Below are 26,560 nucleotides of genomic sequence, written 5' to 3' on the forward strand. Positions count from 1 at the left end.
TTTTTAGGTTGGGATATTAACCCTCCACTTAGCCCATCAGGACAAGACGGCCTGGAAATTAATTGAATGTTATGGCTTCTCGAATGGCGCCAACACACCGGATGTTCAACTGAGGAAACACTGCATTAGCATTGAATGTCTGATTGTTGGAGCAAAACCGTGTGTTTCTTTGCGGAATGCCCTGAATCGCTGAGCTTTTTGAGATTCGTCTCGACTCACGGAAGAGACTGCAACACAACAAGCTCACTTCGTAGTCTTAAACGGCGCTGCATGCAACAAGGCTAACATTACAGAACAATTCCATTGTCCTGCGTTCAAAGTACCCATACCAAACTTCAGCCAGCATATTTCCAGTCTCCCTTTTTGGCTCAGCAACAATGACTTCCATACGCCGCATGACCGCTTCCGATCTCCTCTCCCTCAATCTCACCAACCTCGATCCTCTGACCGAAAATTACGATGCTAATTTCTACCTCACATATCTCATGAAATGGCCGTCCCTCTTCAACGTCGTCGAAGACCGCGATGGCAAGATCGTGGGCTACAGTACACCCTCCCCTCCCCAACGTCTAGTCTCGCGAAAGATATGAATAGCATGGGCTAACCTCCTGCCCACGTAGTAATGGGTAAACTCGAGGCCCAGCACCCTTCCATGCGTCACTCAGAGCACTACACCCCGTGGCATGGGCACATCACCGTTCTCACCGTCGCGCCAGCCTGGAGACGACTGGGTTATGCGCGACGACTTACCGAGGCACTGGAACGTGCTTCGGATATCAACGACGCATGGTTTGTTGATTTGTATGTGCGTGCGGGAAATAAAGTTGCCGTAGAAATGTATAAGGGGATGGGGTATGCGATCTTCTTCCCGGTGTCTCTGGTGATTTCCTTCTTTATCGTTGCGCTAATCAGCTCTCTTCTCGTGCAGATACTCTGTGTTTAGACGGGTGGTGAATTATTATAGTGATGATCCTGCGGGCATGTCCGGCGGTGAAGATGCATTTGATATGCGGAAACCGTTGAGTAGAGATAAAGACTTGATACATCAGCGAGAGAATGGGGAGAAGTTTTTGGTTAGCCCGGAAGATGTATACTAAGATGGTGATTGTGATCTGCAACTGGGTATGTGAGGCCGTTGTGGTGAAGGCATCAACAGAGTCTCCTTCTGTCACGCATTGTCACCAATGTTGTACAGTTTTCTTCCACTGGGCCAATGCTGTCCGTTACTGATACACGCCCTGCAAACGTGTTTAGGTTCAGCAGGGAACACCACCATAAAAGCTATATAGTGTTACTCCATATAGGTGGATAATAGTTGTTTAACTTTGGCGTTTTGATGGTCCTGAGATCTATTATACTATATACTCCGTATATATATGCCAAATAGGAAATTTGCCCAAACATAATGTAAAAACTTTTTGATATCGTCATATTCGTGGCACCGTACTCCGTAGAACCGAATAACATGTATCCAACCTCGCGTAGGCAGTATTTCACGTCGACCCAATGCAAGATTGAAAAAAAATAAAAATAAAAATAGACTCCCCCCCCTCTTCGCGGTTGAGATAAAGGAAATCCTAACCAACAGAACAACTATATCAACCTTAGTTGTAATAATGCGCTCACATTCGAGCAAGTAGATGGGGTCCTGTTTTGATAAATCTTGCAGTACACATTATAATACCCGAGCAAAGCAGGCAAGCCCCAGTGAATACCTTCACGCCCAGGTAATCTCCCCCCATATGACTGATGAGCGCACCGCCAATAGGGGTACCAATCAAAGCCCCCGACGCAACGAACACGAAAGACATACCCAATCTGGTGCCAAAGTCTCGAAGATCGGGTGTGATATTCATGATCACGATTGGAGGTATGGAAACGTAGCCGCCCGAGAAGAAACCGTAGAGAACCGCCAGGGCAATCACTCCCCCGGAGGAATGGATTCCAATCCAGCAAAACCCGAGGATGCCGGAGATGACGGCCATGGGGCCGATGACATTGAGAGGGCCGATGTAGTCAGCAATATAATTTGGGAGAATGCGGCCAAAGCTAGAGGCGGTATTGAGCATGGCGAGGAGGTAGAATGCAAGATGCTCGCCAATTATACGGTTATCGATTGCATATGGTTGTATATATACCATGGTGTTGTATAGGCCAGAAAATCCGATGAACTCGCCAATGCAGAAGAGCGTATAGACAGGGTCCTTGAAAGCGTGTAACTGGATCAGGGCACGTTTTTCCGTAGGCTGGAACCTGATCTTTAGAAGGCAGCATGCGACCAAGAGTGTGGCAAGGGATACAAATCCAAGCACTCGAACAGCCCAAGCAAATCCAATTTTCAGCTGAAGTTGGCGAAACATGATCGGGTATATAACACCGCCAACACCGCTCCCCGTAGCAGCAATGCCATTCGCAAAGGCTTTCTTCTTCTTAAAGTACTGTGGAATAATTGCCACGCAGGGAATAAAAAGACACCCGCAGCCAAGTCCAAGACAGAAACCCTGTGCTAAAAGGATTTGCCAAAAGCTCTTAGCTACGCTGGTCATCATGAGTCCAAATGGAACCAGAAATGTGCCCGAAATCAGGAGATGCCGGGAATATCCAGCGTCAAAGAGCGGGCCTGTCACGGCCCCGATGAAGAGCAGGAGGAAGGACTGTATGGATCCAATCCAAGATATAGTCGAAGGCGACTCCTGGGAAAGTATTGCCTGCTCATAATATGTTTGAAAAACACCAAATGCAGTCACAATTCCCCTACCACAGACCAAAAATGCAAAGTCAGCGCACTCATGATATCTGGACGCCCTGGAGAGCTTAGAATAAATGTGTACGCACCATGTATCGAAAAACATAATCCAGGAGGCCAAAACTTGTGACCATGCTTTCCAGCCATGGTCGAAGGAGAGGCTGTCGTTCTCGAACCCCGACTTCTCTACAATTTCTACTGCATCTTCGCAAGAGGACAACCCGGGGGACGATGAGCCAGTTGGCTCTGATTCTTTCCCTGGTTCCCCCATCTCCAGCATCAAGAAATTCGGCGACTTCTAACTCGGCCTAGCCTTGGTCGTGCGAGGGCAGTCGACTCTGGAATGAACAAAAAACAATAGATCAAAACAGAGAATACGCGGTAGAAGTAAAATAAAAGAAATTTAAAAACAAAAGAGCAAAAGGCCAGGCAAGCTTGCTCCTTAATTCTATCAAACCGCTGAACAGGCACCCGAGAAGGAAAGATATAACCAGGGCAATCGGCCTCCTGAACTTATACAGCCTCCCTCACAGTGAAAATGAAGATCCATTTTGGAGATTGGCGTCCAAGGGCACCCGAGTCACATTTGTGACAAAATTTCTGCTGGCATTTCCCCGGCGTACGTATGGAACGGGATTTAACCGCATCTTTCCTGGCTTTGCGGGGCAAAATTTTTTTTGGGGGGGAGCTGGACAGTCTAGAAAGTCGACCAGTGGAAACCCACACCGCTGGCCGGTCGTATTTTGATGTCCGGAAAAACGGCATCTCTGGGACATTCAGAATTTCGAAGGGACGCCCCCGTAGTTATGACTGGCTCCAAGGCCAAGGAATCTGCATCCAAGTTCCCCAATAATGACACATGCAGCGTCCGCTTTGACCGCCCAGGACTCGATCGGGGCCCTCTGGGAACGTTCATGATGGGCTCGAGGTGTTCGTCATCGCCGCGGTCCACGACGCCCACGGGGGAAAAGCCATGTGGGTTCGGGCCAATGACGGGGTCCGGTACCAGAGCCGGGACCCAGAGCATGGCAAAATCCCAAGGAAAACCAGGGCTAAAAGGCGTAAAAAGCAAAGAAACCCGATTCACAATCCGCTGGAAAGTGGATGCGAGCCACAGTGTGCTGCTGTCTCAGCGAAGTCCGCGTGAAGATGCGCCAAACTTCACGGTGGTAATAACCTTTATTTATCATTTCAGGTGACCGCCGGTTTTCCAATTTTCCCTCCAAACGGACTCGAAAGTGAGTCTGTTGGTTTTTAACCCCCGGAAACCGGATAAAGAGCCTATATTAAATATGTGCCTTGCAGGAAATTAATAACCCTTGGTATTCTCGATCCAGAGCGCCGGAAAAATACAGTTCATTCACCGAGCTCAGCTTGAGCTGCCACTTGCAGGGGACGCTTCACCCCCACAGTCGAGCTGGCAAGCTGGTGTAACACCCCACGACCGGAGCGAATGAAATACATATCGCCATGCTGAAAAAGTTGAGTCACGAAAGCTGTGCTTGTTTGTTTCGACCTTTGAAATACTTCCTGGTAATAGTTACTTGACGTGAATTGAGTGACTTCTGAGAGACCAAACAAGCCCAGATATTTTTTGGGAGTACGGAGTACGGTTTAGAGCTTGTGATCTGGGGTTCTGTATCCACGAGGGTTACTGCATCGTAAGCGGAGGCCACGGTCGACAATTCCCTGCAATGAGTCTGCGGGTCTCGAGGACTAATCGGCGGGCGGGTTTAAGATATCTGACGCCAGCCACCGGGACGAGGTAGATCACCAATATGGGTCGAATGTGAAATGTTAACGCAATTATGCCCGTTTCGATAATACCTCTCTTCTTGAGAGAAAAACATGATTAACTCCCTTAGTATTTGGTTTTTAATACTTTTCTGCAGGCAAGGAACTTAAAGTCACATAGATCAAAACCCCATAACTCAGAGATCCTCCTCCCACGTCCCCGAGATACCACACTAGGTTCACATAGTATAAGAAAAATCCACCCAAATACACCAGACTCCATGCGCTATGCCAAAAGATAAAGCGGACCTTGGAAGCGGGAATATGGCCCAGAACACCGGCAATCCTGGAAAAAAGAAGGATCTAAAGGAGTTCTTCGCATGTCCAATCCTCATACCTGCAGCCCGAGAAGTCAGAGGAGCGACCAGTAAATGCACCATAGGCGAATCAACCTACCATCCGTCGGGGAGGTATCTCCTCACGATAAGCGGGATCTTTTTCTGGTTGAGCTCCTTCAATGCGATCTGTAAAGGATCGGTCTCCCCCTCTAGATCGACCAGGATGGGCGCGTTCATGCTATACAGTAGCATTAGACCACACTTCAGGTGCCTAGAGAGAAATAAAGCAAAGTGACACAGCGCACGCACCTGATCTGTAGGGCCCGAGTTCCCAGCACACGCGCACGCTCATACTTTGTCATATAAGGCGTCGTGGTCCTCTGATCGTTTGGCACCTTCTTCTCCCGTTGCTGAAGCATGACCTTGCTTTTTGAGGCGGCGGCACTAGCATCGCCGGTGGCCGCCGCGGCGCTATCTCCATTCGCGCCAGGCGTCACGGGTTGCCCATCACCGTTAAGGACCGCATACGCACCCTCCTCCGCCTCTTGTTCGGGGCTAACGTAATCTTCCGGCTCGTTGTCGATATAGTCGTATTCCGGGGGTTCGTAATCGAAGCTGTTGATGGTGAGTTAGCCAAGTGTGCTGCTTGCAACCAAGGGCAAGGCCCGGCGGAGGGGGGGGGCTCAGATGGGGTGTTCTACCCGGTCTCGTCACGGTCCTCGTGGTCGCCACCGTAGTCGGACATTTTTCAATCACAGTAGCAAAAACGAAATCAGCAAAAGGAAAAATATAATAACTTGATCACTAGTGATGTATAGGCAAGCGAGCGTGGGGGGATGTGCAGAACGATGAACAGTGTGGTTGAGCCCTCTCGCGAAAACGTGTTTCTTGCTTCGTCCCTTTTTTTTTTTTGGGGGGAGCGAAAACGAGTGGTCTTGGCATCATGGAAGCCGCGCGCCAGATCGACCAATCGTTGGGCGGCATTCCCGCGTTTCTGGCGGCACAAATAAAGTTAGATAAGCACTCGAGATCCACACAAAAACAAAAAAAAAACAAAGCTGATCCTGCGATAGCTCGAGACAAAACGGTTCCCCCCGGAGCAGTCTTGCAACCATTAACCAGGCACATGCCTCCTCAATTAATTCCATCATGGTACAGAAACGCAAAGCTACGACTGACTTTCGGCGGCAGTCTAAAAGACTGCAAGCATCAGGGCCGGACAGTAAGTACCTACTGACCGAATTTGTGTTGGATTTATGCTAATTATCCTTTTTTTTTTTTTTTTAATCAAGACGCAAACTATTCCGACCATGCGTCCGATTCAGAATCGGTTGCCTCTTACTGCCTAAGCGATAACAGCTATGGACATCGAAGCCAGTCGAAGACTCCCATTACGCCTTTCTCGCCGACGGGATCGTCAAAGTACCCTTCGGACCTCAAAACGCACGTCTGCCCGTACGACAACTGCGACAAGGCGTTCAACCGGCCGGCCCGGTTGGCAGAGCACATACGATCGCACACAAACGAGCGGATATTCCACTGCGAGTACGATGGCTGCAACAAGTCCTTTCTCCGAGCTTCGCACCTTAATCACCATGTCAAGAGTGCACACACCATGGTTCGAGACTACGTATGTGACAAAGAAGGGTGTGGGAAGACATTCGTGACGGGATCCCGATTACGAAGACACCTAGCGGCCCACGAAGGACGGGACAAATATCGCTGTGTGGAGTATCCGCCGTGCAACGAGACATTCAGAAAGCACACTACGCTTCAGAAACATGTGATGATGGTTCATCTAAACCAGAAACCTTTTCCCTGCCCGCATATCGATCCTGCCACCGGGGAAAAGTGCCAGCAGGGCTTCGACACCGCGGGTCATCTCCGAGCGCATGAGGGCAGGATCCACGGCGGTGCGCGGTTTACCTGCACGGAGTGTTCACACTCCACCGGTGCTACAAACAATGGGGACTCGCCTGCACGAGTCGAAGCAACGTTCCACACGTACGCCCTACTGCAGGCTCATTTGAGATCGGCTCATCCGCCAACCTGTCCGGAATGTTCACTTACCTGCTCCTCTTCGAGGGAATTGCGTCGCCATCTGGAGATAGCGCACGGGAACGTCTCGCTGGACGAGAGGCGCACCCATCCGTGTAGTTATCCGGGTTGCGGGCGCAGTTTCACCAAGAAAGGAAACTTGAACGTCCACATAAAGACGGTTCATGAAGGCGAGAAGCGGTTTATCTGCGGCGAGACGGACCTGTCGACCTCCAAGAAAGTAGACGGCTGGATGAGCCAGGACGGCTGCGGGAAGCGATACGGCAGCAAGCTCGCGCTCGAAGAGCACGTTCGAACGGCGCATCTGGGCCTGAAGAACGCCAAGGCGGCGCGGCGGGAGCAGCTGGGCCTGACGTCACAGGCGAAGGACAAGACCCTGACGCTGTCGAAGCTGGCGATGCTGACCGGCGAAGGCTACGCCGAAGAATCAGGCCGGCACATCCCGTGCCTGATCGAGCAGTGCCAGCATCTCTTCCGGCGTGACTACGACCTCTGGGTGCACATGGGGTCGAAGCACAGGCTCGAGGAGAACGACATCCAGATCCTGTTCATGCGGCGGGCCATGCACGGCGGCGATCACAGCTTTGATCTTGACCTTGATGCTTTGCAGCTTGGTTTTCCGGCGCCACAGGAGTCTGGGGCGGCGACGAGCCAAGCTTGCCGAGAACAACAGAACCTCATGACCGGCGAGGATTTCTTGATGCCGGATGCGAACGGGCATGAGGAGAACCAGTCGTCTCCCGGGATGGGATGTAGCGGTCAAAAGATGATGGCGGGTTACGATGGGGATGATGGCTTGGAGGCTATTGACCCTCTGCTGACGCTGACCACGACGAAGCAGTAAGTCTAGGCGAAAATATCCGGAGAACATCCATATTTTGAAATATAATATATACCCATGAAGCTCTAACTATCTAATCTACTTTTCCCCCAATACTCTCGGTATTTCTTTATTTTTTTCTTTTTTTTTTTCTTCTTCTTTTCCTTTTGTCTCCTTTTCTCCCTTTGTATTCGGATGGATCATTCTTCATCGGTGCTCTAGAGTGTTGGGATTGCAACGAGGATAATTAATCCTAGCGGTAACGGAGTCGAGTAATGAACAACTATAGACTCCCTCATAACTAGCGTGTATGGAGTACTCCGTAGAAGGGCTTGATTGGAGACTTGGCTCGGCTCCCGCAGAACCCAGTGGATGAAGATTACCCGCCATCGTTCGTCGACGGCAACGTCAAGTCTAGCGCTTGATGGGGGACATTTCTCTGCAAAAGGACAGGGGGGGTTTGTTGGAGCGTTGGTGCGCTGGCGGTGGAGGCGCGGTGCGTGTGTGGGGGTACTGTATCCTGCAGGGAATGGAGCTCGAATAGATGAGCAGATCTACGACTCCGTGGCGGTTCCTCCTTGTAGGGTTTATTCAGGGGAAGAGCCTTGGTTGGTTGTACAGTGCTACAGGGGACAAGGTTACGGAGCAGGGAGCACAGGGGGTGAATATCTCCAGATCCCGGCCTTTTTTCTTTTCGTGTAATCAATGTGCGTGTGTCAAAAAGAAAAGAAAAGAAAAGAAAAGAAAAGAAAAGAAAAGAAAAGAAAAGAAGGGCTTGGGTTCGCACTCCGTACAGAGAGAATTTAGAAACAAATCAGCAGCACCCGAGACGAGCGAGAGAACGGGTTGGGAAGATTATACAGACATATACGAATGCACAGCTCCGTCAACTAACTGATTAGTGCTCGCCCTCGCACGCGCGTCCAGAACACGCCAATTGGCGCAGGGCGGTTGTTGTCAGACCGGAAGGAAGAACGTACCCTGTACTCCGTACTCCGTATGGAAGCCAGGCAAAAGGAACTCATCCAGGGCTGTGTGGCTGGACAACAACGCCTGCAGCCGGGCCAATCCTAGGCCGCGTCATCTGCCTCGCCGTTGTCGTCTTGTCGCTCGCTTCTTTTGCCTTTTTATTCTTTCTTATTTTTTATTTTTTTTGTTTTTATTTTTGTTTTTTTTTGGCGTGTTTTTGTTTTTTGTCGCCTAGCCGGGAAGGTGTGGCTGAGCAGACGCAACGATCGACGGGCAGCAGGCGCGTCGGATCGACTCCTTCCCTTCGACAGGCCCTTTTCTTTTCCTCTACTAAGCAATAGCCGGCTAACTAACTAACTAATTAGGTAGTATGTCTGTAGTTATGTACTCCGTATATGTAAACACTCATCAGCAGGGTAAGCACCTTCCCAACCACCCCCCCCCCCCAAGTAGCGACTTTCCTTTTCTTTTCGTTTTTCTTTTTTTTTTTCTTTTTTTTTCCCCTTCTCGAAAGAGTCGCTCCGGCAGAAGCTGCGATGCGGCCAAAAATGGCTGGTCTGCCCCTGCCGAGTCTGGGCAGCGAGAACCGTGGTTACATCGGTGGAGGCGGCCGCTGATGGCGCCGTGAGCTTCCCAGAGATGAAATTCGTGTGAGATGCGCTGAGTCTTCCAGACCCAGGAAGCGAAACTAAGTAGATATAAAAAAAAAAAAAAAAAGAAAAAGAAAAAAAAAAAAGAAAAAGAAAAAGAAAAAGAGAAATAAATAAATGGGAGGAACAGGCTGCGAAGAGAAATAAATAAATAGGAGGAACAGGTTGCGTGTTCGTCGTGGGGTTTGGTGGTTGGTGTCTCACCGTTTTTGAGGCCAGCAGGTCAAAAAAAAAGCCCACCCGTGGCCAGTAATCAAACAGGGCGTTGAACAAGGTGAAACCGAATGCTGGCCAGGACACGACCACCAGGGCGTTGCTGTGTCTCTGGAAGCGCTGCGAGGTTTTGGCCTGGATCAAGGATTGCTCCCAAAAATAGGCCCTCTCGCGTCCAATCGCTGACCGCACCCCGCAGATCGCACAGTGAGACATTTCATCTGTAGCTAATCTTTTTCACGTTTTTGCTTACTTTTTGCCTTTCCCGTCTTGGTCCCTTATTTTTCTTATTTTTTTTATTTTTATTTTTTTTTTTCTTCGGCGCCACGACCGGGGGGGTTGGCAGCGGAGCGAGCGGGTGTGTCCGGATTCGACCGCGATGGTCTCCGGGAAAAATACGCACGGTGTCAGCTTTCCTCTGCGTTAGTTCGCTCGCTATCGGGGCCTGTCAGTTTTACCTCTGGGCAATCCCGTCGGCGGTGAATGAGGAAACGTGTCTGATGCGGGAGGGCGACAAAGAAGGCGTAGTTACATGCAACGGCTGCTGTTGGGCACAAAGAACGGCGGGTAGCCGGAGGAATAGACTTAGAGAGAAGGGGGTGGGAAGAGAGAGGGGAGAGAGAAGGGGGTGGAATAGATTTGAGAGAGACGGAGTTTAGGACCAACTGATTATTGACTGTCTAGCTGAGGAATTCCCAATAGCTCTGAGCAGAAGATGGGGCGCGTGTAGAATTTAAGAGCCCACCCCCCTGTGGAGCTTGTCGGCGTCTACGGAACCCCCTCTGTCTTCCGCCACGCAACAAGGTCGTTGGACCAAAAACTGTCTCACAAACCCTCTCCCCCTCCCTCCCCCAGGCTTGCCGGCCTGTCCCCCAATGCCGCACACTCTTTTTCTTGTCACAGATCGCTGTGCTGCTTGCTCTCGTTCTGGTCTCGGTTGGTCAGATAAGCCTTCTTCCAGGTTTTTTCTTTCTCATTCTTTATTTTTTTTTACTTTTTTCCTTCATTTCCATGGCTTGCTGATCGCTGAACCGCTATGCCTCCAGTCCGCCTGACATCATCATCACCTCCATCCTCGCTGTCAGGTTGACCGTTCGCTCAACGTTCCATTCCACACCACACCCTCGCTTTCAATTCCCTTTTTATTTTATTTTATTCTTCTTATTTTATTTTATTTTGTTTTATTTTTCTTTTCTTTCCTCCTCATTTCTTAAAGAGGAGACGAAGGGAAACACTTGGCATTTCTGCACTGTCTCACCGTGACCTCCCTCAGTGATCACAATCGGAGAAAGTAATTTTAAACAAACTCAACGGTCAACTATATACTTGTTCGCTTTGTGCTCTCTTTCTTCAAGCCAAAATATATTTTCTTTTTTTTTTTTTTTTTTTTTTTCACTTTTTTCCCCTCCCCTTCTCATTGAACATGCTTCTCCTTTGAATTACTCGCGTGTTCGATTGATCAATAGGTGAAGTCAATCATGGGTCGCTTAAGAGGTACGTGTTCCTAGTGTTCCGGAACCATTCTGCATGGCCGTGTGTGTGCGTGTTGTGTTTCTATGCATGCTCGGCGAGATTTTGCTAACTGAAAGCCTCGCTCCCTCACAAACAGTCCTCTCGTTCATATCGGCAGGCCGCAGAGGCTCAAAGAACAACCCTCCCTCTCCTCCTACTCCTCAGTCCGATTCCTCCATCTCTCCAGTAAAGTCCTCATCTGCGGATGGATTCCAGGCCGCCTCCCTTCCTCAGGAGGTCCCGAACCCCGTTTCCGGGAATAGCCCCCGCGCGACACTCCAAAGACCAAACAGAACGAACGCACGCCCAGTTTCTACCGTGCTTCAGCAGCAGCAGCAGGTGGTCCCGTCCGTGGATGCGGAGAATGTGCCCCTACCGGAGCTGGAGCCTATCTTTTCATACTTGAATAGTCAGTCGGGAAAGCTATACTATGAAGGTTATTTCTTCAAGTTGAACGACCTAGATAACGGTATGCTTCTTCATGACCAGTACTCCTTGTTGCATCTTTTAAAAAAAAAAAAAAAAAAAAACCACTGTGGCTGACTGGTTGTAGAGGGCTCCCCCTGCACAGAGAGGAAGTGGACTGAGTACTTCGCTCAGCTCGTCGGGACCGTTCTCTCTCTCTGGGAACCCGCCGCTCTGGATGCTGCCGGACCAAACGGAGAGGCCATCCCCACCTTCATCAATGTTGCCGATGCCTCAATCAAAATGGTATGCCCCATTTCTTTTTTTTTTTTTTTTTTTTTTTTTTTTTTTTTTGGGATTCATCTTGCAGTTCCCATGACTAACGCTTTAAGCAGATCGAGAATCTTCCCACCCGGACCCCGGACAGCAGACCGCTGCAGAATGTCTTGAGCATCTCCACCGCAGGGAAGAACCGATACCTGCTACATTTCAATTCTCTAAACGCCCTTACCCAATGGACAGCAGCCATCCGGCTTACCATGTTTGAGAATACCCTGCTTCAGGAATCGTACACCGGAGCTCTCATCGCCGGGAAAGGAAAGTCACTAAACAACATCAAAGCAATCCTCGAAAGGACAACTTTCAAGTACGAGGACTGGGTTCGAGTACGATTTGGCCCAGGCACTCCATGGCGACGATGTTGGTGCGTCGTGTCTCAGGCCGACGAAAAAGAAACTCAAAAGCACAAGAAGGCTCAGAAAAAGAAGTCCGCATATGACCGCCCACAGCCTCCGCCGAAGGGGAATATCAAATTTTACTCTTCGAAAAAGACTAAAAAGTTGAAGCCAATCGCAACGATAACCGACGCCTTCTCCGCGTTTGCCATCTACCCGCAATCACGTCCGCTGATCAACCAGTCAACGTTGGTCAAGGTTGAAGGCCAGATTACCATCCACACACAGGCGGAAACGACCGCTGAAGGCTTCGTGTTTGTCTTGCCGGAACTACATGCTGCCGTTTCGGGATTCGAGATCATGCTTCGATGGCTCTTCCCGGTCTTCGACGCGTTCCAGCTCTATGGCAGACCTACCCGTCTGCTAGCTGACACCGTTAGCACGCGAAGCTTGATGTTTGCAATGCCGACGAATAAACGGAACGGATACCTGGACACTCTGGACGTGGCCGCACTCATCCATACAGACGGCAGCCGCCACTGGAGCGAGCGAGAATGGAGACAGCAGATGAAGGAAGCCACATCTCGACGGATGACTTCGGGCAATAGTAGTCGTGTCAGCAGCATCTCAGGCAGACGCGGGCCCAACAGGTCCAGTCTTCAATCGCAGAACGGATCATCCCTGAGATTTGAGGGCACCAATGGGCAGCCGGTCGCGCGGCGTCTGCAGAACAATCATTCCAGCGATGCGCTGCCTTTGACTCAGAGGCACAATAACCAGGGGTCCACAGGGGCTCAGTATCACTCCAAAACCCATACTCGGGCAGCGTCAGACAACACGAACAATATGTATCGCAATGGTCCCATGCACAACTCACAGCACCCCTATTTTGATTCTACTTTGCCGGAAGAAGAATCTCACGAAGGACAACTCCAGCCACCAAACCATGGGCCTCTTCAAGTTGACGGAGCTGCCGATGGATACCTATCGGGAGACCGAAGCAGCTCTGACAGCGAAATCAAGGTTGACCATCCTAACCACCAGGAAATTAGCTACGACCTCAAGCCAAGCCCTCTCCCGGTGGATCTGACAAACCCGCCTGTGTTCTCGCACAATATACATGATAAACCCCACATCCAGCCGAAGATGTCCCCCGAGTTGAAGCAAGCTGGAAGTCGCATCTCGCATGGAACGCTCTCTCAGATGGTCGCTATGAATCAGCTACAGAATATCGAGACACCGACTACGACGGGATGGGATGAAAAAGGACAGAGCATATCGATTGAGCCACCTGGTATAGCCCAAGGCCATGGAGCCTCTAGCCCCGAGAGGACGATGTATAACGGTAATGCCCAGTTCCCAAGACCAGTCGCAGCTGATGCTTCAAGCTCGCACTATTCATCACCAACAAGCCCTATACATTCGGCTCGGGATGGAATCCCGCTGAATTATCCTGATGATCCAGTGAATGCTAATTTCTCACCTAATACTCCTCGACAGTCTCCGCAGATGCACCTTCAGATCGATACGAATCGAGTGGCCAATCGAAAACCGGTTCCTACCAGGCAAGATGGCTCCGAAAGCCCCAGCACAAAGACAATTTCCAGCCTGGGAAGCCTTCGCAAAGCCATCGATATGGATGCTTTAAATCTGCTTATGACCCGCGAGAGGACCCCATCTCCGCCGCCTCCGCCCCAAAGGAGGTTCATGCCAGATGTTGAGAGCACGTATGATCAAGGTTCAACAACCACTCCAGACTACGCCAGCTCACACAAATCATCGGTATCCGGTCGGTCAGCAAAATCAGTGGCGAGACCGAGAATGGGTAGGAAGCGGGTCGTTGGAACGCCGGAGCCCACTCTAGATGATGTGATTATTGGCGATACTCGCTACGTTGCAGGATCTAATATTCCCGAGCCGAATCCAAATATACCACTGGTTGATTTTGGCCCAACTCACACCTACAGTCCCGGAACTGGAAGACCAAGCACAGGGGGCACGTTGGCGCTGTTAAGCACCGACAAGAATTCATCGGAGCCAAATTTGGGGAAGAGCGACAAGCGCTCGACCTGGTTCGGCATGGAGAATAAGCCGGCTAAATCGCCTGGACATGAAGAGAGAAGGCGCAGTTTTCTCTGGCAACCTGGCATGGTGGACAGTAGTCAGCACAGCCCCGGCGCCGGATTGACACCTGAACAGTTCGTGGAACAACGTGCATCTAGCGGAAGCAGAGGTGCTTCTCCAGTCTATAACCACTACCACCACCGTGATTCGTCGCGCCATTTGTCGTCTCGTCCCGTTTCAGGCGATTGGGCAAATCAATCCAAACAGCAACCGATGAACCAAGTGAACCATCAGCCACCGAGACCGAGTTCTCGAGGCTCAACCATCATGTTGAATCAACCAGACTTATCCCCTCATCTTTCGGCTCGAGAACAAGAACATGTTGCTCGCGTCACCGGCTCTTCGTTTTTCAATATGGATAAAGAGGCTAGCAAACGAGCGTCGATGCTTGAGTTTGGCTCGGGGCTTGTGAGTGCGATAGACGCCCGCGAGCGCGAGAAGCAAGCGATGAAGGAAGGCTATGGTGGACAGATGGTGCAGCAAGCTATCATGCAACGACAGTATCAGGGGCAGTTCCAGCCAAACCCACAGCCAATGCAACATCCACAGCTGCAATTTCAACCGCAACCGCAGCCAATGCTACACTCTTCCGCATCGCAGTATCAGCTGCCGGTGAATCAATATCCCATGGGATCCCATGCCGCAAGTGTCTACAACTTGCCCACCCGTTCTAATGCACCCTCGCGATATCATCGATTTTCAAAATCCCAGGACCGTCTACAGTTTATGTAAAACTATAACACTGACCTTTGCAGGCTGGGCTCCTCCATCAGCATCCAAATAATCCCAAATCTCGCTGGCAGGAGTTTATGGAGTGGATTGTTGTTCAACTTTGAGAATAAAGGGGGGCGGAAATTCGAGCATGTTAGAGTTATTTGATCTTTTTCTCGGTTTTTTGGTCTTCATTTCCAGGGTGTTTTCATTTTGCATTTTGTTTTCATTGTTACCCCATCACCAGCTCTTTCCATACTCCCGTACATTCATTGTTTGCTATCTCTCTCTCTCTCTCTCTCTCTCTCTCCATTCACACTTTCATTGTCGTGCATTTCAGGGACTGGGAAACACATACTAAATACATCGCTTCTTTGAAGGGTTTTGTTTCCTTTTTTCCCCCTTTTCTGCATCCAGAAAAATTATTCCAAACACAAATACCAAGCGAGGTCTGCATCTCTCTTTTGTTTTTTTTTTTGTTCTGTGCACATGCTTGTCTTTGTTGTACTCTGTCTCATTGCCCAAACTATCTTTTCTTATACTGTTTAGAGTATCACCATCTTGTTATTTGCTGGTCTCCATTAGGTTTTAACTACGTAGCTGCATAAATAGAGATGAGAGGACTGCAATATTAAGACCTAGGTCTTTTCTAGGTCTTTTCTCTTCCCCCCTTTTTTTTTAAAAAAAAAAAGGATTTGGAGAAGTTCCATTTGACTCGATCCAGCAACAGAAAAAAAATCCTTTTAAGATTTTTGTGTTAAGGATTTAAAAAAAAATAAAAACAAAAGCTTGTGTGAGCGATATTGAAGTAATACATTGAACTGGAATATATATATCAAATATCCGTACATGACGCCCCTTTTTTCCCCCTCTGAGAAGAAGCATGGGAAAAAAAAAAAAAAAAAAAAAAAAAAAAAAGGAAAAACGCCGAACCGGGGGTAGAAACAATCGTCACTACTTGCATCAAACAAACTCGTAAAATTTGATCAGCAAAGGAGGAAACGTGCTCTAGTGAGAATCACAAAAAGAGAAATACACATTCAAGAGTAACCACGATGCAGTTAGCTCCAAAAGGCCGACTGGGAGTCCTCCGAGGGGGGAGAGAAATAGGTGGAGAGTGGAAAGCCATTCTTATCATCAATGACCAAAATTGAACTCCTCCTCAGCTCTTATGCAACTTCTTCACCCGCACCGATCCCTCGTATAGAGCTCTATCAACAGCAGCGGCAACCGTCAAGGTGCCGCCAATAACTGCACACACGCCCGTTAGAAATCCAGAGAGGCTCTTCGTTCTCGCCTCACGGTTGATGACCTTCATGGGGGAGATGTCGTAGTTGAAAAACACGCCGGGAATCCCTCCCGCCGTGTGCACGCGCTCCTTGTGGCCTTCTGCGGAGTCGTCTCCACCTTCTATCGAGCGCTTATGGGAGGTCACGGAGTACTGGTGCGTTTCGATACTGCCGTATTGCCCGAGCTGGATGCCTTGCTTGCCAAGTGGGGCGTCGGACGAGAGGCGCGAATGCACCTCGGAGGAGAGAGAAGCGTCCCAGCCCAGAGGGAGGTAGGACGTCGAGACCACCTTGACAAAATACATGAAGTTGAATTTCGGATCTTCGGTGGTTTGAGAGGTGGAGTCTAGCGGATTGGTGTGGTGGTGGTCGGTCCATTTCCACTTCTGAGACAGCTCGTCGGGGAGCTGCGGACCGAAGCGAAGCTGGTGGATGATGTGGGACATCGTGTGCTTCACGGGGGTCTCGTAGTAGGTTTTTAGATCATGGGCGTGCATGTAGCCGTTTGTGAAGCTGCGGCCGGGGGCGACGTGGAAATTCCCGACGACCTTGTTGACCCGAAGGATGCCCTCGAGCCGACAGCCTTCGTTCCTCTGGGAGTCGATCTTCGAGCCGTAGCCCTCCTGTTCGCACTGTTCGACACCTTCTCCTCTCCCAAAAGCCCAGTTGCGCAAGGCGTAAGCTTCTCGGACCTCGTCGCAGGTGTTGCAGCATCCAGGCTTCTTTGCATTTGGCGGAGGGATGCCGTCATAGCAGGAGCCGCAGTATGCTGGATCCAGGTGCAATGGAGCTTGGTCTCTTTTGTCGCTGTTTAGATTTCATATAAATCAATAAAAAAGGATGTTTCAACAGGAATGGGTGTGATTCCTCACAGGTCTAGTGTCTCCACATCAAGTGCATGGCCACCCTCGGACGCGGCGCTCAGACGGACCTTGTTGACTCCGTGAATGACGCCGCTTTGTTGCTCGCCGGAGACATCCATAACATCTAGTGTAAGAAGCTGACAAGGTAGATGAGGAAAGGTTATGTTGAGGTGAATTTCCATCCGTTCCCCTGGACAATGTTTAGCGGCTGGATGGATACAATAAATAGAGGGTTCAATTCAATCAATCGCATACCTCTCCCCTTGTCTACAATCAGCTCTGGAAGCACTACAACCCTTCTGTAATCCTTCCATTCTCCCCATACTAAAAGAATGACCACGATCAATGAGACGATGGTGACGACGCCTCCTGACCTTGTCCGGATTCGCGCATCTTCCACGGTTTTGGCAAATGCATCCAACCGTGTGAAGCGGGATTTGACCGGCATCTTCGTCAGGTTTTATAATATCAACGTTTTCTTAACTTGTAAAGGAGCGGATAGGCTGCCACCTTGGAATGGGTATCAGATCTTCGCTGCCTGGTGGAACGGGCCGAGCGCGAAAGCAACTACCCTGAAGCAGCTTCACCTGAGACGTCTCATACCATTGGGCATTGTTCGGTTTGGCCAATTGAGTAGTACGACGGCAGACCCCAGCTACAGGCCAGGGCTGAGCTCCAATTGCACAAGGCTGGGAAAGTGAGCGATGGGTTTCGAAGAGGGCAGAATGGGCGCTGTCACAGTGTCTTTCTCCCGTTTGCGGAGAGGACACCTTTGACTCGCAGTAGCTGCTTCTGATTGGCTGCAGATAAGATCGCGGCGCAGATCCGGAATAATCACGTGATGGCGCTTAACTAACCAATAAGAACGGCTAGTTAGTTATATCAGACGCCGGAGCATTAGTCATGAGGCTGGCTTTTGGCGGTCGTGCAGCTGCCTGCAAGTTTGGTCGCCTGGCAAATCCGGCGTTTGATCTCACTCCAAGTCCGCCGTCCGCCCTCAAAAGGCATATAAACATCGCCATTCGCAAGCCCAATACCGGGGCAGCAGACCGGTTTTCCCACATTTATCGATTATTTTCTGTGTTGCAGCGTGATATTACCTTTATGCATTCAACAACACACCGTTTTCGCAGCTTGAATACCGGGACCTGACTTGGCCTACATCCTCGACCGCAGGCCCTTCCTCCCCCACCCCGCACCGCCGATTATACCGTGATTTCAGGCATGCTACAAATTCCTTCCGCCAGGATGAATAGTTCCCGCCCTTCGAGAGGCTCTCGAAGCCGCACTGGCACCCCGGACCGAGGTGGCATTCGCAAACGAGGAGCCGCCCAACGAGTGGATAGAGATGGAGATCTAGACATGGGCGTCGGAGGGGCCGGAAGAGGACGTGGTATAGGAAGAGCTCATACCCGAGGCGATCTATCTCGTCGAGCAACCCCGGCATCGAGACACGGAGGAGACAAAGAGAAGACGTTAGACGCCCTGCAAAAAGCCATTTTTGGGGCCTCGTCTCAGGCAAACATCAGGCGTGGGAGAACAAGTGGTATGGAAGTGGATCGAGGCCTGTCCCAGCTTAAAGTTCGTGGATGGAAAGCAAGCAGAGCCGCTTCGAATCCCGATGGCGGTGTCGAGAGCCTTATCGCCTTTCTCGAAAAGAAAGCCACGCCCCCAGACCCAAACTCTGGCGTCCGGTTAAAAATAATAAAGGTATGTGCAAGCACTACGTTTTCGCGGTCACCGGCGTGTTTCGCAGCATCGTTTTTCGGGGATGTTTTCGTCACCTGGCCAACTTTCTTTACCGACGATTGAAACCTCCGTTCATTCAGGCCTCTTGCCCGCCATACCCCGTTGGGTGACCTGCAACATCAAGGTTTTATGCCTTGCTAACGTTAACTAGTCGCGAGTTGAAGGAGACGCCCTGGTCGTCTCAGTGCGTCCTGAACAGGTGGATTGGGTGTTACGCATCAGTGGATTTTCATTCGCCGGAGCGCCGCTTACAGTTGAGAGACACGACAAATCAGGGTTTGGAGGACCTGTTGGCGGTCCTTCTCCCGGTGCAGCTGATACGAAGGCCAAAATGACAGCCTTCTTGGCGAAAAGATACTTCGAACCGAAAAAACTGCTTGACCTGTCGAAACTAGGCACAGACCCAGATCTTATTGAGATGGGCATGTTCAACACTACTTCCACTGAATCGAAATTCTTCCCGGCATTGATGAAAATATGCGAGCTCACCTTCGACAGCAGTGAGAAAAGGAGAACTGCGGTCGAAAGCGTGAGCCTAGCCGAGAACCAACTGTCAAATGTCGCCCCGGTGACATCTCTGGCACAAACTTTTCCAGATTTGAAAAATTTAGATTTGTCGAATAATCGACTCCGAAGTACAGAAAATATGAGCAGCTGGAGATGGAAATTCCGCAAGCTTGAATTTCTCGATTTGACGGGGAATGAAGCTACCGCACAACCCGGCTTCAAAGAAACGATGCTAAAATGGTATCCGAAACTCCAAACTCTGAACAACACTCCCGTCAGAACGCCGGAGGAGATTGCAGCCCAGAAAAAGACACCGATCCCTGTTAAGGGGCCTGTTTTCCACGACGAATCCTCCATTGCAGAAAACTTTCTTAAGGCCTTTTTCTTCAATTTCGATAATAATAAAGACGAAGTTCTAAACGGAATGTACGACGAGAGATCGATATTTTCACTTAATGTGAATGTCCTTGCACCACGTGCGCTGCAAAACGAGACGCCCGCCGGCTGGGACGGATATATCAAAAAAAGCAGAAATCTTCAAAGAATCAATCACCTTTCCGCGCGAATGTCGCGGGCTTATGTGGGTGTTGAAAACATTCGCAATGCATGGAATTCATTACCACGAACGAATCATCCTGGAATTTTAACGAACCCGAAAGATTGGCTTATCGAATGCAACCCCATTCCAGGACTTCTAGACATCACAGGCCAGAGCAAGACAGGCGTTGGTGGCCTTCTCATCACTGTCCACGGGAAATTTGATGAACTGGATATGAAAACTGGGAGCAAAATACAAACGCGAAGTTTCGATCGCACCTTTGTTCTCGGCCCAGGCCGCGGACCGGGAGGAGTAAGAGTCAGTAATGATATGTTGTGCTTAAGGGCTTTTGGCGACTGCCAGGCATGGATTCCCGAAGATCAGCACAATATTCCTGCAACAGTACGTGCACAAACAATGGTGCAGCCCGCAGCCCAACCCTTGCCTGCAGTCCAACCCATACCCGCAGTCCAACCAGTACCCTCCGCCCAAGGGGCCCATCCGCAAGCTAAACCTGGATATGGGGTGCCGGCACCCGGGAAAACGGACGAACAGGTGAAAAAGGAACAACTGGTACTTGAGATAAGCTTTAAGACAAGAATGACACTGGAATTCTCCGAAATGGCCCTTAGTGGCAATAATTGGAATATGGAAGCGGCGTTGAAAAATTTTGAAGAGCTAAAGGTAAGAACATTCCCGAATGCTATCAGAGTATATCTATGGATCTGCGCTAACCCAGCATTGAATTAGGCGCAAGGGAAACTCCCAGCAAATGCATTTCTACCGGGGGTGTAGTTTATGATGTGTGTTTAATTGTTGATAATCGCTGTACATACAGTCTAGAGATTGACTGTGCACAGCCCATATTCTTGATATTGTTGATTGAATAGAGATGTGGATGCCATATTAGTAGTGGCAATTGAATCAAGTTACGCCTGGGATGCTCCCTACGTTGTAAATAGCCAAGAATCTATGCACTCGTGCCCATCTACGTATAGTTAATCAGAATAAGATCTCCAACTCTTATTTTCTAAATATCGAAGTTAACTTCACCTATCCAGATGTCTATATATCAGGCTGTGATAGAGACCGAAGCCTTGTCACTTGACATCTTTGCTTTCAGCAGGTTCCCGTATTGTAGAGGCATGTTGAATGAAGTTTGAAAAGTGATGTTTGTTGATATATATCTTCCACCGTTTCAAATTCTCTACCGTTTCATGTTCTCTTAGTGCTTGTCATTCCCCTGCTCTGGTACTTACTCCGATGCATGGTTCTATCGTTTCCACTGGCTCCATTGTTCTTTTTAGTAGCTTCTACTCCGTACTCCGTAGTTCATCCACTGCCTCTTCCCTCACCATCCTCCTCAGCCAAAGTACTCCCTTTCACTCGGCTCCCTCGGGTCGCCTGCAAACATGAAGATAGCTCCATGGGCCGTCGCTGGTTCCTTTCTGCCTGTATACTACGTAACATAGCAGGGTTTTTACAACATAATTCCTCGTCTCATACGCTGGCATCTCCGGGTCTACAGCGTTTTCGACAATGCTTTCCGGCGGTCTATCAGGCGGGATACTTACAACCCCCCCCCCCCCCCCGCCGGACCGGCGGGGCCTGAGAGCTTGCATGAGTATCCAAAAGTTTGCCCAGGTCTAAGAAACCTTGAGAGCTCAGTGGAGGGAGTGGTGGCGGAGGAAGTTCTGAGGAGTCTACAAGGCATAGGGTGGTCCTGTGAATTAAATGCAAAGAGTAAGGAACCCAAATCAGAAAATTCACTGATTTTTACACTATTCCCATGCTTCTGACAATTTGTTGGGATGAATAGAGAAAACCTAGGGCTGTTCCTTAAGAAATATGTACGGAGTAGAAAGTTAACTTCCTAATCACCGCTCTGGAGTTATGACCTGTTAACTACCAGAACCTCCCCAATACTTACATGCTCCGTACTCCGTACTTCAGATAGCATCAGCATCAATAATCAGAAGCTACTAAGTTGTCTTTACTACTGATAATGAAAAATACTTTACTTTGAACCTCGTGATTCTTGTTAACCGTAATAACTTCACTGTTGGAAACAAACGCACCACAGGATGCAAGGCGTGTATTTAACGACCTCCGGTACTTAAGCTTCCCCGAATGTCAACAAGAACACTTATGCCGACAAACAATGCCCAGGTGGACGATCCGCTGGATGGAGGCAAGCTGCATTGATTCTTCGAGTGGCATAATTTGCTCTTTAGCTGACCTAGATTAGCCGACTACAATCCTATCGACCATCTGAACGCGATATTCTCCCATCCCTCTACCCTCGCCTCCGTTTCAAATACATCTCAAGTGCTCCTGGACTACCAAGATGAACTCGATCAAGATATCGCAAAGCTCACGGAGGCGCAGGTCGCCTCCAATAGAGAAAGCGTTGAACGCGTCCAAACCGCCAAAGCAGACATGGCGGAACTCTTCCAGAAGATCGACGACGTGCGCGAACGGGCGTTGAAGACTGAGCAGGCAATCACGGAAATGACGGCAGATATCAAACAACTGGATAATGCGAAGAAGAATCTGACGTTGTCTATGACGACGTTGAAAAGGTTGCAGATGTTAACGACCGCGTATGAGCAGCTGAAGGCGTTAAGCAAGTCGAGGCAGTACAGGGATTGTGCACAGTTGTTGCAGGCAGTCATTCAGTTAATGTCGCATTTCAAGTCATATCGATCTATCGACCAGATTGCTACTTTGAGTCGGAATGTGGCGGATATACAAAGGGAGTTGTTGGAGCAGGTCTGTGAAGACTTTGAGATGATATTCGCAAAGGGCGAACTTCATCAAAAGAAGAACGTCTTATTCGAAGGATGCCTGGTTATGGAAGCACTAGGGGATGTGGCAAGATCGAGACTCGTCACTTGGTATTGCAACACCCAGTTAAGGGAGTATAGACAGGTGTTTAGAGGTAACGAGGAAGCGGGCTCGCTCGATAACATATCAAGGAGGTATTCGTGGTTTAGAAGGATGCTGAAGACGTACGATGAGGAACATGCAACAATCTTTCCGACGTCTTGGAAAGTTGGTGAGATTCTAGCCAACACCTTTTGCGAAGGGACTCGGGAAGACTTCAAGGGAATCTTGTCCCGTTCTGTTCAGAGTGGGCAAACCCTTGATGTGAACTTGCTACTTTCCTGCCTACAGGAAACACTCGAGTTTGAGCAGTCACTCGACAAACATTTTACAACGGCTTCTCGAGCTTCAATCGATACGTTTACTTCAAGTGAATTGCCTGCGTTCTCCCACTCGATATCGGAAGCTTTCACGCCTTACCTCGGCGTATGGGTTGAGGCCCAGGATAAGCAGCTAGCTACGCTTATAATGAAGTATCGACAACAACCAGTTAAGCCAAAGGACGAGGAATTCACTCCACAGCTTGTCATTCAATCTTCCACCGACCTCTTTACGTTTTATCGCCATTCTCTCGCACAATGTGCCAAACTATCGACAGGAAATAGCCTGGCAGAGTTATCAAAAGTTTTCTCGAAATACCTCGATCAATATGCGCAGCAAGTTCTGCTATTTCACATCAGTGAGAAAGCCAGTGGGCAAACTCCATCCAAAACACCGTCCCTGGAGGAGCTCATCATGGTTCTAAACACAGGAGACTACTGTTACTCGACCTGCAATCAATTGGAGGAAAAGATCAAAGGCCGAGTTGACGAGACTTTCAAACAGACTATTGACTTACAAAGCCAGGCGGACTCCTTCATGGGTATCGCCAGCGCTGTTGTTCGCATACTCGTTCGCAAAGTGGAATTAGAGCTGGAGCCGGCCTGGAGGGAAATGCGAAATATAGCTTGGAGCAAGCTTGACGCCGTGGGCGATCAAAGCTCCTACGTTGAGGTGCTGTTAACGAGATGCAAAGGAAAAGCAGAAGAAATCCTTTCGATGCTCCATAAACAACAGTATGCACGAACCTTCGCAGATCATCTCGTTGAGAACGTTTCAAACAGCTTTGTTTCCAATATTTATCAGTGTAGACCGATTTCTGAGACCGGTGCTGAACAGGTCCGCCCACCTTTCCACAGATATTATCTTTTTCAAATGCTAATGATGTTTTAGATGCTCCTTGATAGCTATTCAGTAAAGAACGGTCTATCTAATCTTCTCGATCCTGCTCCTGCTGGCTTCTCCAAACGCCTCAACGCTACATTCCAGAAAGTAGATACGCTCCTGAAAACGCTCCAAGTCCGAACTGCCCCGGCGGAAGCCCTCGTACAAGCTTATCTCATTCATGTCGCCGACAAGAACGACAATAATTTCCGCAAGATCCTCGATATCAAAGGAATACGCAGCAAGGTAGAACAGAATCGATTACTCGAGCTATTCCAGATCCACAAGGCTTCCGATCGCCACGCGGCGAATTTACAGGCGAGTAACCCGCTCATTGCGCAGCTGCAGCCACAGACTTCCATTGTGGCCTCCCAGTCTGGAAATGTCACTCAGGGATTGGGGCTGAGTGGCCTTGGAGCTTCTCAAGGCCCGTCTTTGGCGAGTAGTACCCTTCAGACGAGATTCGATGCGTCAACATTTGGGTCAGCGCTTATATCTGCCGCCCGAGACGGAGTTGATAGGCTAGGTACACCAGGTTTGGGGACCTTGGGTGTTAATCCTGCCTCTGGGGGAGCTGTGAATAGCACGGGAACTCCACCCCCTGGGGAGGCAGTGACCGCTGGTGGTGAGGCGGGTGAAGGCGGTCTCGCTGCCGCTGGACTCCACGCGGCTAATTTAAATGAGAATTTGAAGAACATCGGCAAGTTCTTCCGGAGAGATTTGGGAGGGTTAGGAGGACGATTTGGAAGAGGGGATGATGGTCTGCGATGAATTAGGGATAGTGATGATGAATATACTGAATCATTTTACTGAGCAACTGTAGCCTATATTACTATGACCTGTCAATAGAAAATCATTGGAAATGTTCTGCAAGCAACGTGTTCATATCTATTTGATAGAAAATGATATGCCACTTGGCAGCTGGACTTACTACGCAACCTACAACAGTGCAACGTGTTGACCTACAATAACTATTTGAAATTAGCCTATATTTCAAGAAACGAACAAAATGGATAAAGCACGGGATATCGAAGAGGCGTCATTAAAAAATTAGAGTGTTGTTGCGTTTTGGTTGATCTTCAGGGCAGAGCTCAAGAGCTCTCAGTGTTAAAAAACCTAATCCTTCGCCAAAATAGAGGTGATGGTGAATTGTGGAGATAAGAAAAGTATTGGCTTACATGTTTAGCGAAAGCTGTGCGCTATCCGGTTAAATGGCAGCACTTGAAAATTGAGAATGATGTTTGAAGCGGTAGAATCATTATTTTTCCGCTACGAGATATCACATAGCGTATGCTATTTTTCAGGCATCCCGCAACACAGAGCCCCAATTTATATTTAATCGAAGAGACCACCGAATCCTGCAATAATGGTTAGCAAATCCTGTAGTCTTTACGATGGCTTGGGCTGGGGTTCATACCTCCATCCTCTTCACTCTCTTCCTCTTCTTCTTCTTCCTTGGCAGCTGCCTTCTCCTCACCCTTGGTCTCAGCCGGGCCAGTTGGGGCAGCAACGGCATAGGCATCGGGGTTGGCAATGCGATCTTTGAGTTCCTCAATCTCGCTCCAGCTGTAATCAGTCTCAACAGCAATAGCCAAAGCCTTCTTGTAACCGTTGACAAGAGAGTGCATAACGGATGGCAAGGTGGGGAAGTTAACAGCCAAAGAGATGGTGGTGATGGTTTTAATGGCAGATTGGAGAGAAGCAATGAGCTGCTCCTCCTCAATATCCAAGACAGCAGGGCTGAAGGTCTGGCCGTCGTCGTAAATCTGAGCAACAGTCATACCGTACGTGAACGGAGAGATGTTCAACATGTTGAGAAGGGTTGCCTCGGAAGGACCGACTTTGCCGCCAACCTCAACGAGCTTAAGATCGGTCGTGATTTCAATGGTACCACGAGCAATCTTGGTGGGGACACCCAAAGCCTGGAAGAAGGAAGTCTTACCGGGTTCCATACCGGTGTTACCAGCAGGAACCCAGACATCGGCGGGAGCGATAGCACCGGCACGAGCTGGAGCAGCAACTCTGTTGGCCAAGATCTTGGTGCGGACCTCCTTCAGGTCAGCGTTTGTGAAGATAAAGCCGACATTGCCTAAACGCAAGTGTTATTATATTGTCACGCCAAACGGTTCCCGATGAAGCACTGACCCTTGACATGAGGCAACAATCGCTCATATTCTGGGTTATCGACGATAAATCCCTTAAGAGCACGGCGAACCTGCGATTTCGGTTAATATTCGGTTCAAACGCCCGCCAATTGCGCTAATTGAGGCCTACCATAGTGTTCTTTCCCATGAGCACAACGGCCTCGCCGCGAAGGCTCAGACGGATTTCGTGCATCTGCTGGGAGCTGACATTGTCAACACTGACAATGAACACCGACTTGTATTCATCGAGAAGGTTCTTCAGCTTCTCGAAATAAGCTGTCTTAGTAGCTGATCTGCCCCCCATGTCTCCTTGATTGTGAAGATAGGATATTTAAGGGCAGCGAAAACTGATCCGGGGAATGTGAGTTGAAGGAGTTTTGTTGGTGGTTGGTTGGAGAAGATGAAATTCAATGATTTTCTGCCAAAA

The 26,560-nt window shown here is 49.4% G+C and overlaps 10 protein-coding genes across 10 annotated transcripts; 6 read left to right on the forward strand and 4 right to left on the reverse strand.

The window, feature by feature from the left end:
• Positions 1-53: 53 nt before the first annotated feature.
• Positions 54-1,330, forward strand: CIMG_04875 (N-acetyltransferase). Its single transcript, XM_001245433.2, has 3 exons — positions 54-546; positions 621-852; positions 929-1,330. Exons 1-3 carry the CDS (start codon positions 378-380, stop codon positions 1,095-1,097), a joined length of 570 nt encoding a protein of 189 aa, XP_001245434.1. The 5' UTR covers positions 54-377; the 3' UTR covers positions 1,098-1,330.
• Positions 1,331-1,622: 292 nt separating this feature from the next.
• CIMG_04876 (MFS monocarboxylate transporter) lies at positions 1,623-3,249 on the reverse strand (the record flags this gene model as incomplete). The annotated part of the gene is made up of 2 exons (XM_001245434.2): positions 2,836-3,249; positions 1,623-2,754 (listed from the first exon to the last, which is right to left on the reverse strand). Exons 1-2 carry the CDS (start codon positions 3,024-3,026, stop codon positions 1,623-1,625), a joined length of 1,323 nt encoding a protein of 440 aa, XP_001245435.2. The 5' UTR covers positions 3,027-3,249.
• Positions 3,250-3,492: 243 nt separating this feature from the next.
• Positions 3,493-4,203, forward strand: CIMG_04877 (uncharacterized protein; the record flags this gene model as incomplete). Its single annotated transcript, XM_001245435.2, has 2 exons — positions 3,493-3,915; positions 4,102-4,203. The coding sequence occupies 2 exons, from the start codon at positions 3,493-3,495 to the stop codon at positions 4,201-4,203; spliced, it is 525 nt and encodes a 174-aa protein (XP_001245436.2).
• A 390-nt stretch (positions 4,204-4,593) lies between these two features.
• On the reverse strand, positions 4,594-5,667 carry CIMG_04878 (DNA-directed RNA polymerase I). The gene is made up of 4 exons (XM_001245436.2): positions 5,520-5,667; positions 5,128-5,433; positions 4,937-5,056; positions 4,594-4,877 (listed from the first exon to the last, which is right to left on the reverse strand). Exons 1-4 carry the CDS (start codon positions 5,561-5,563, stop codon positions 4,844-4,846), a joined length of 504 nt encoding a protein of 167 aa, XP_001245437.2. The 5' UTR covers positions 5,564-5,667; the 3' UTR covers positions 4,594-4,843.
• Positions 5,668-5,896: 229 nt separating this feature from the next.
• CIMG_11422 (C2H2 transcription factor) lies at positions 5,897-7,796 on the forward strand. The gene is made up of 2 exons (XM_001245437.2): positions 5,897-6,040; positions 6,111-7,796. Exons 1-2 carry the CDS (start codon positions 5,968-5,970, stop codon positions 7,718-7,720), a joined length of 1,683 nt encoding a protein of 560 aa, XP_001245438.2. The 5' UTR covers positions 5,897-5,967; the 3' UTR covers positions 7,721-7,796.
• Positions 7,797-11,006: 3,210 nt separating this feature from the next.
• CIMG_04880 (PH domain-containing protein) lies at positions 11,007-15,583 on the forward strand (the record flags this gene model as incomplete). Its single annotated transcript, XM_001245438.2, has 4 exons — positions 11,007-11,022; positions 11,138-11,509; positions 11,594-11,751; positions 11,841-15,583. 4 exons carry the CDS (start codon positions 11,007-11,009, stop codon positions 14,973-14,975), a joined length of 3,681 nt encoding a protein of 1,226 aa, XP_001245439.1. The 3' UTR covers positions 14,976-15,583.
• Positions 15,584-16,116: 533 nt separating this feature from the next.
• On the reverse strand, positions 16,117-17,702 carry CIMG_04881 (COPII-coated vesicle membrane protein Erv46; the record flags this gene model as incomplete). The annotated part of the gene is made up of 3 exons (XM_001245439.2): positions 17,362-17,702; positions 17,116-17,296; positions 16,117-17,050 (listed from the first exon to the last, which is right to left on the reverse strand). Exons 1-3 carry the CDS (start codon positions 17,552-17,554, stop codon positions 16,117-16,119), a joined length of 1,308 nt encoding a protein of 435 aa, XP_001245440.1. The 5' UTR covers positions 17,555-17,702.
• Positions 17,703-18,096: 394 nt separating this feature from the next.
• CIMG_04882 (mRNA export factor mex67) lies at positions 18,097-20,815 on the forward strand. Its single transcript, XM_001245440.2, has 3 exons — positions 18,097-18,816; positions 19,007-20,584; positions 20,651-20,815. Exons 1-3 carry the CDS (start codon positions 18,331-18,333, stop codon positions 20,693-20,695), a joined length of 2,109 nt encoding a protein of 702 aa, XP_001245441.2. The 5' UTR covers positions 18,097-18,330; the 3' UTR covers positions 20,696-20,815.
• Positions 20,816-21,872: 1,057 nt separating this feature from the next.
• CIMG_04883 (GARP complex subunit Vps53) lies at positions 21,873-24,760 on the forward strand (the record flags this gene model as incomplete). The annotated part of the gene is made up of 3 exons (XM_001245441.2): positions 21,873-22,091; positions 22,149-23,944; positions 23,999-24,760. Exons 1-3 carry the CDS (start codon positions 22,031-22,033, stop codon positions 24,758-24,760), a joined length of 2,619 nt encoding a protein of 872 aa, XP_001245442.2. The 5' UTR covers positions 21,873-22,030.
• CIMG_04884 (60S acidic ribosomal protein P0) lies at positions 23,299-26,515 on the reverse strand. The gene is made up of 7 exons (XM_001245442.2): positions 26,264-26,515; positions 26,135-26,204; positions 25,407-26,078; positions 25,168-25,347; positions 24,933-24,960; positions 23,854-24,821; positions 23,299-23,769 (listed from the first exon to the last, which is right to left on the reverse strand). The coding sequence occupies exons 1-4, from the start codon at positions 26,435-26,437 to the stop codon at positions 25,325-25,327; spliced, it is 939 nt and encodes a 312-aa protein (XP_001245443.1). The 5' UTR covers positions 26,438-26,515; the 3' UTR covers positions 23,299-23,769; positions 23,854-24,821; positions 24,933-24,960; positions 25,168-25,324.
• Between the last annotated feature and the right edge of the window lie 45 nt (positions 26,516-26,560).

This window comes from Coccidioides immitis, assembly GCF_000149335.2.
Source record: "Coccidioides immitis RS genomic scaffold supercont3.4, whole genome shotgun sequence".
Taxonomy (NCBI): domain Eukaryota; kingdom Fungi; phylum Ascomycota; class Eurotiomycetes; order Onygenales; family Onygenaceae; genus Coccidioides; species Coccidioides immitis.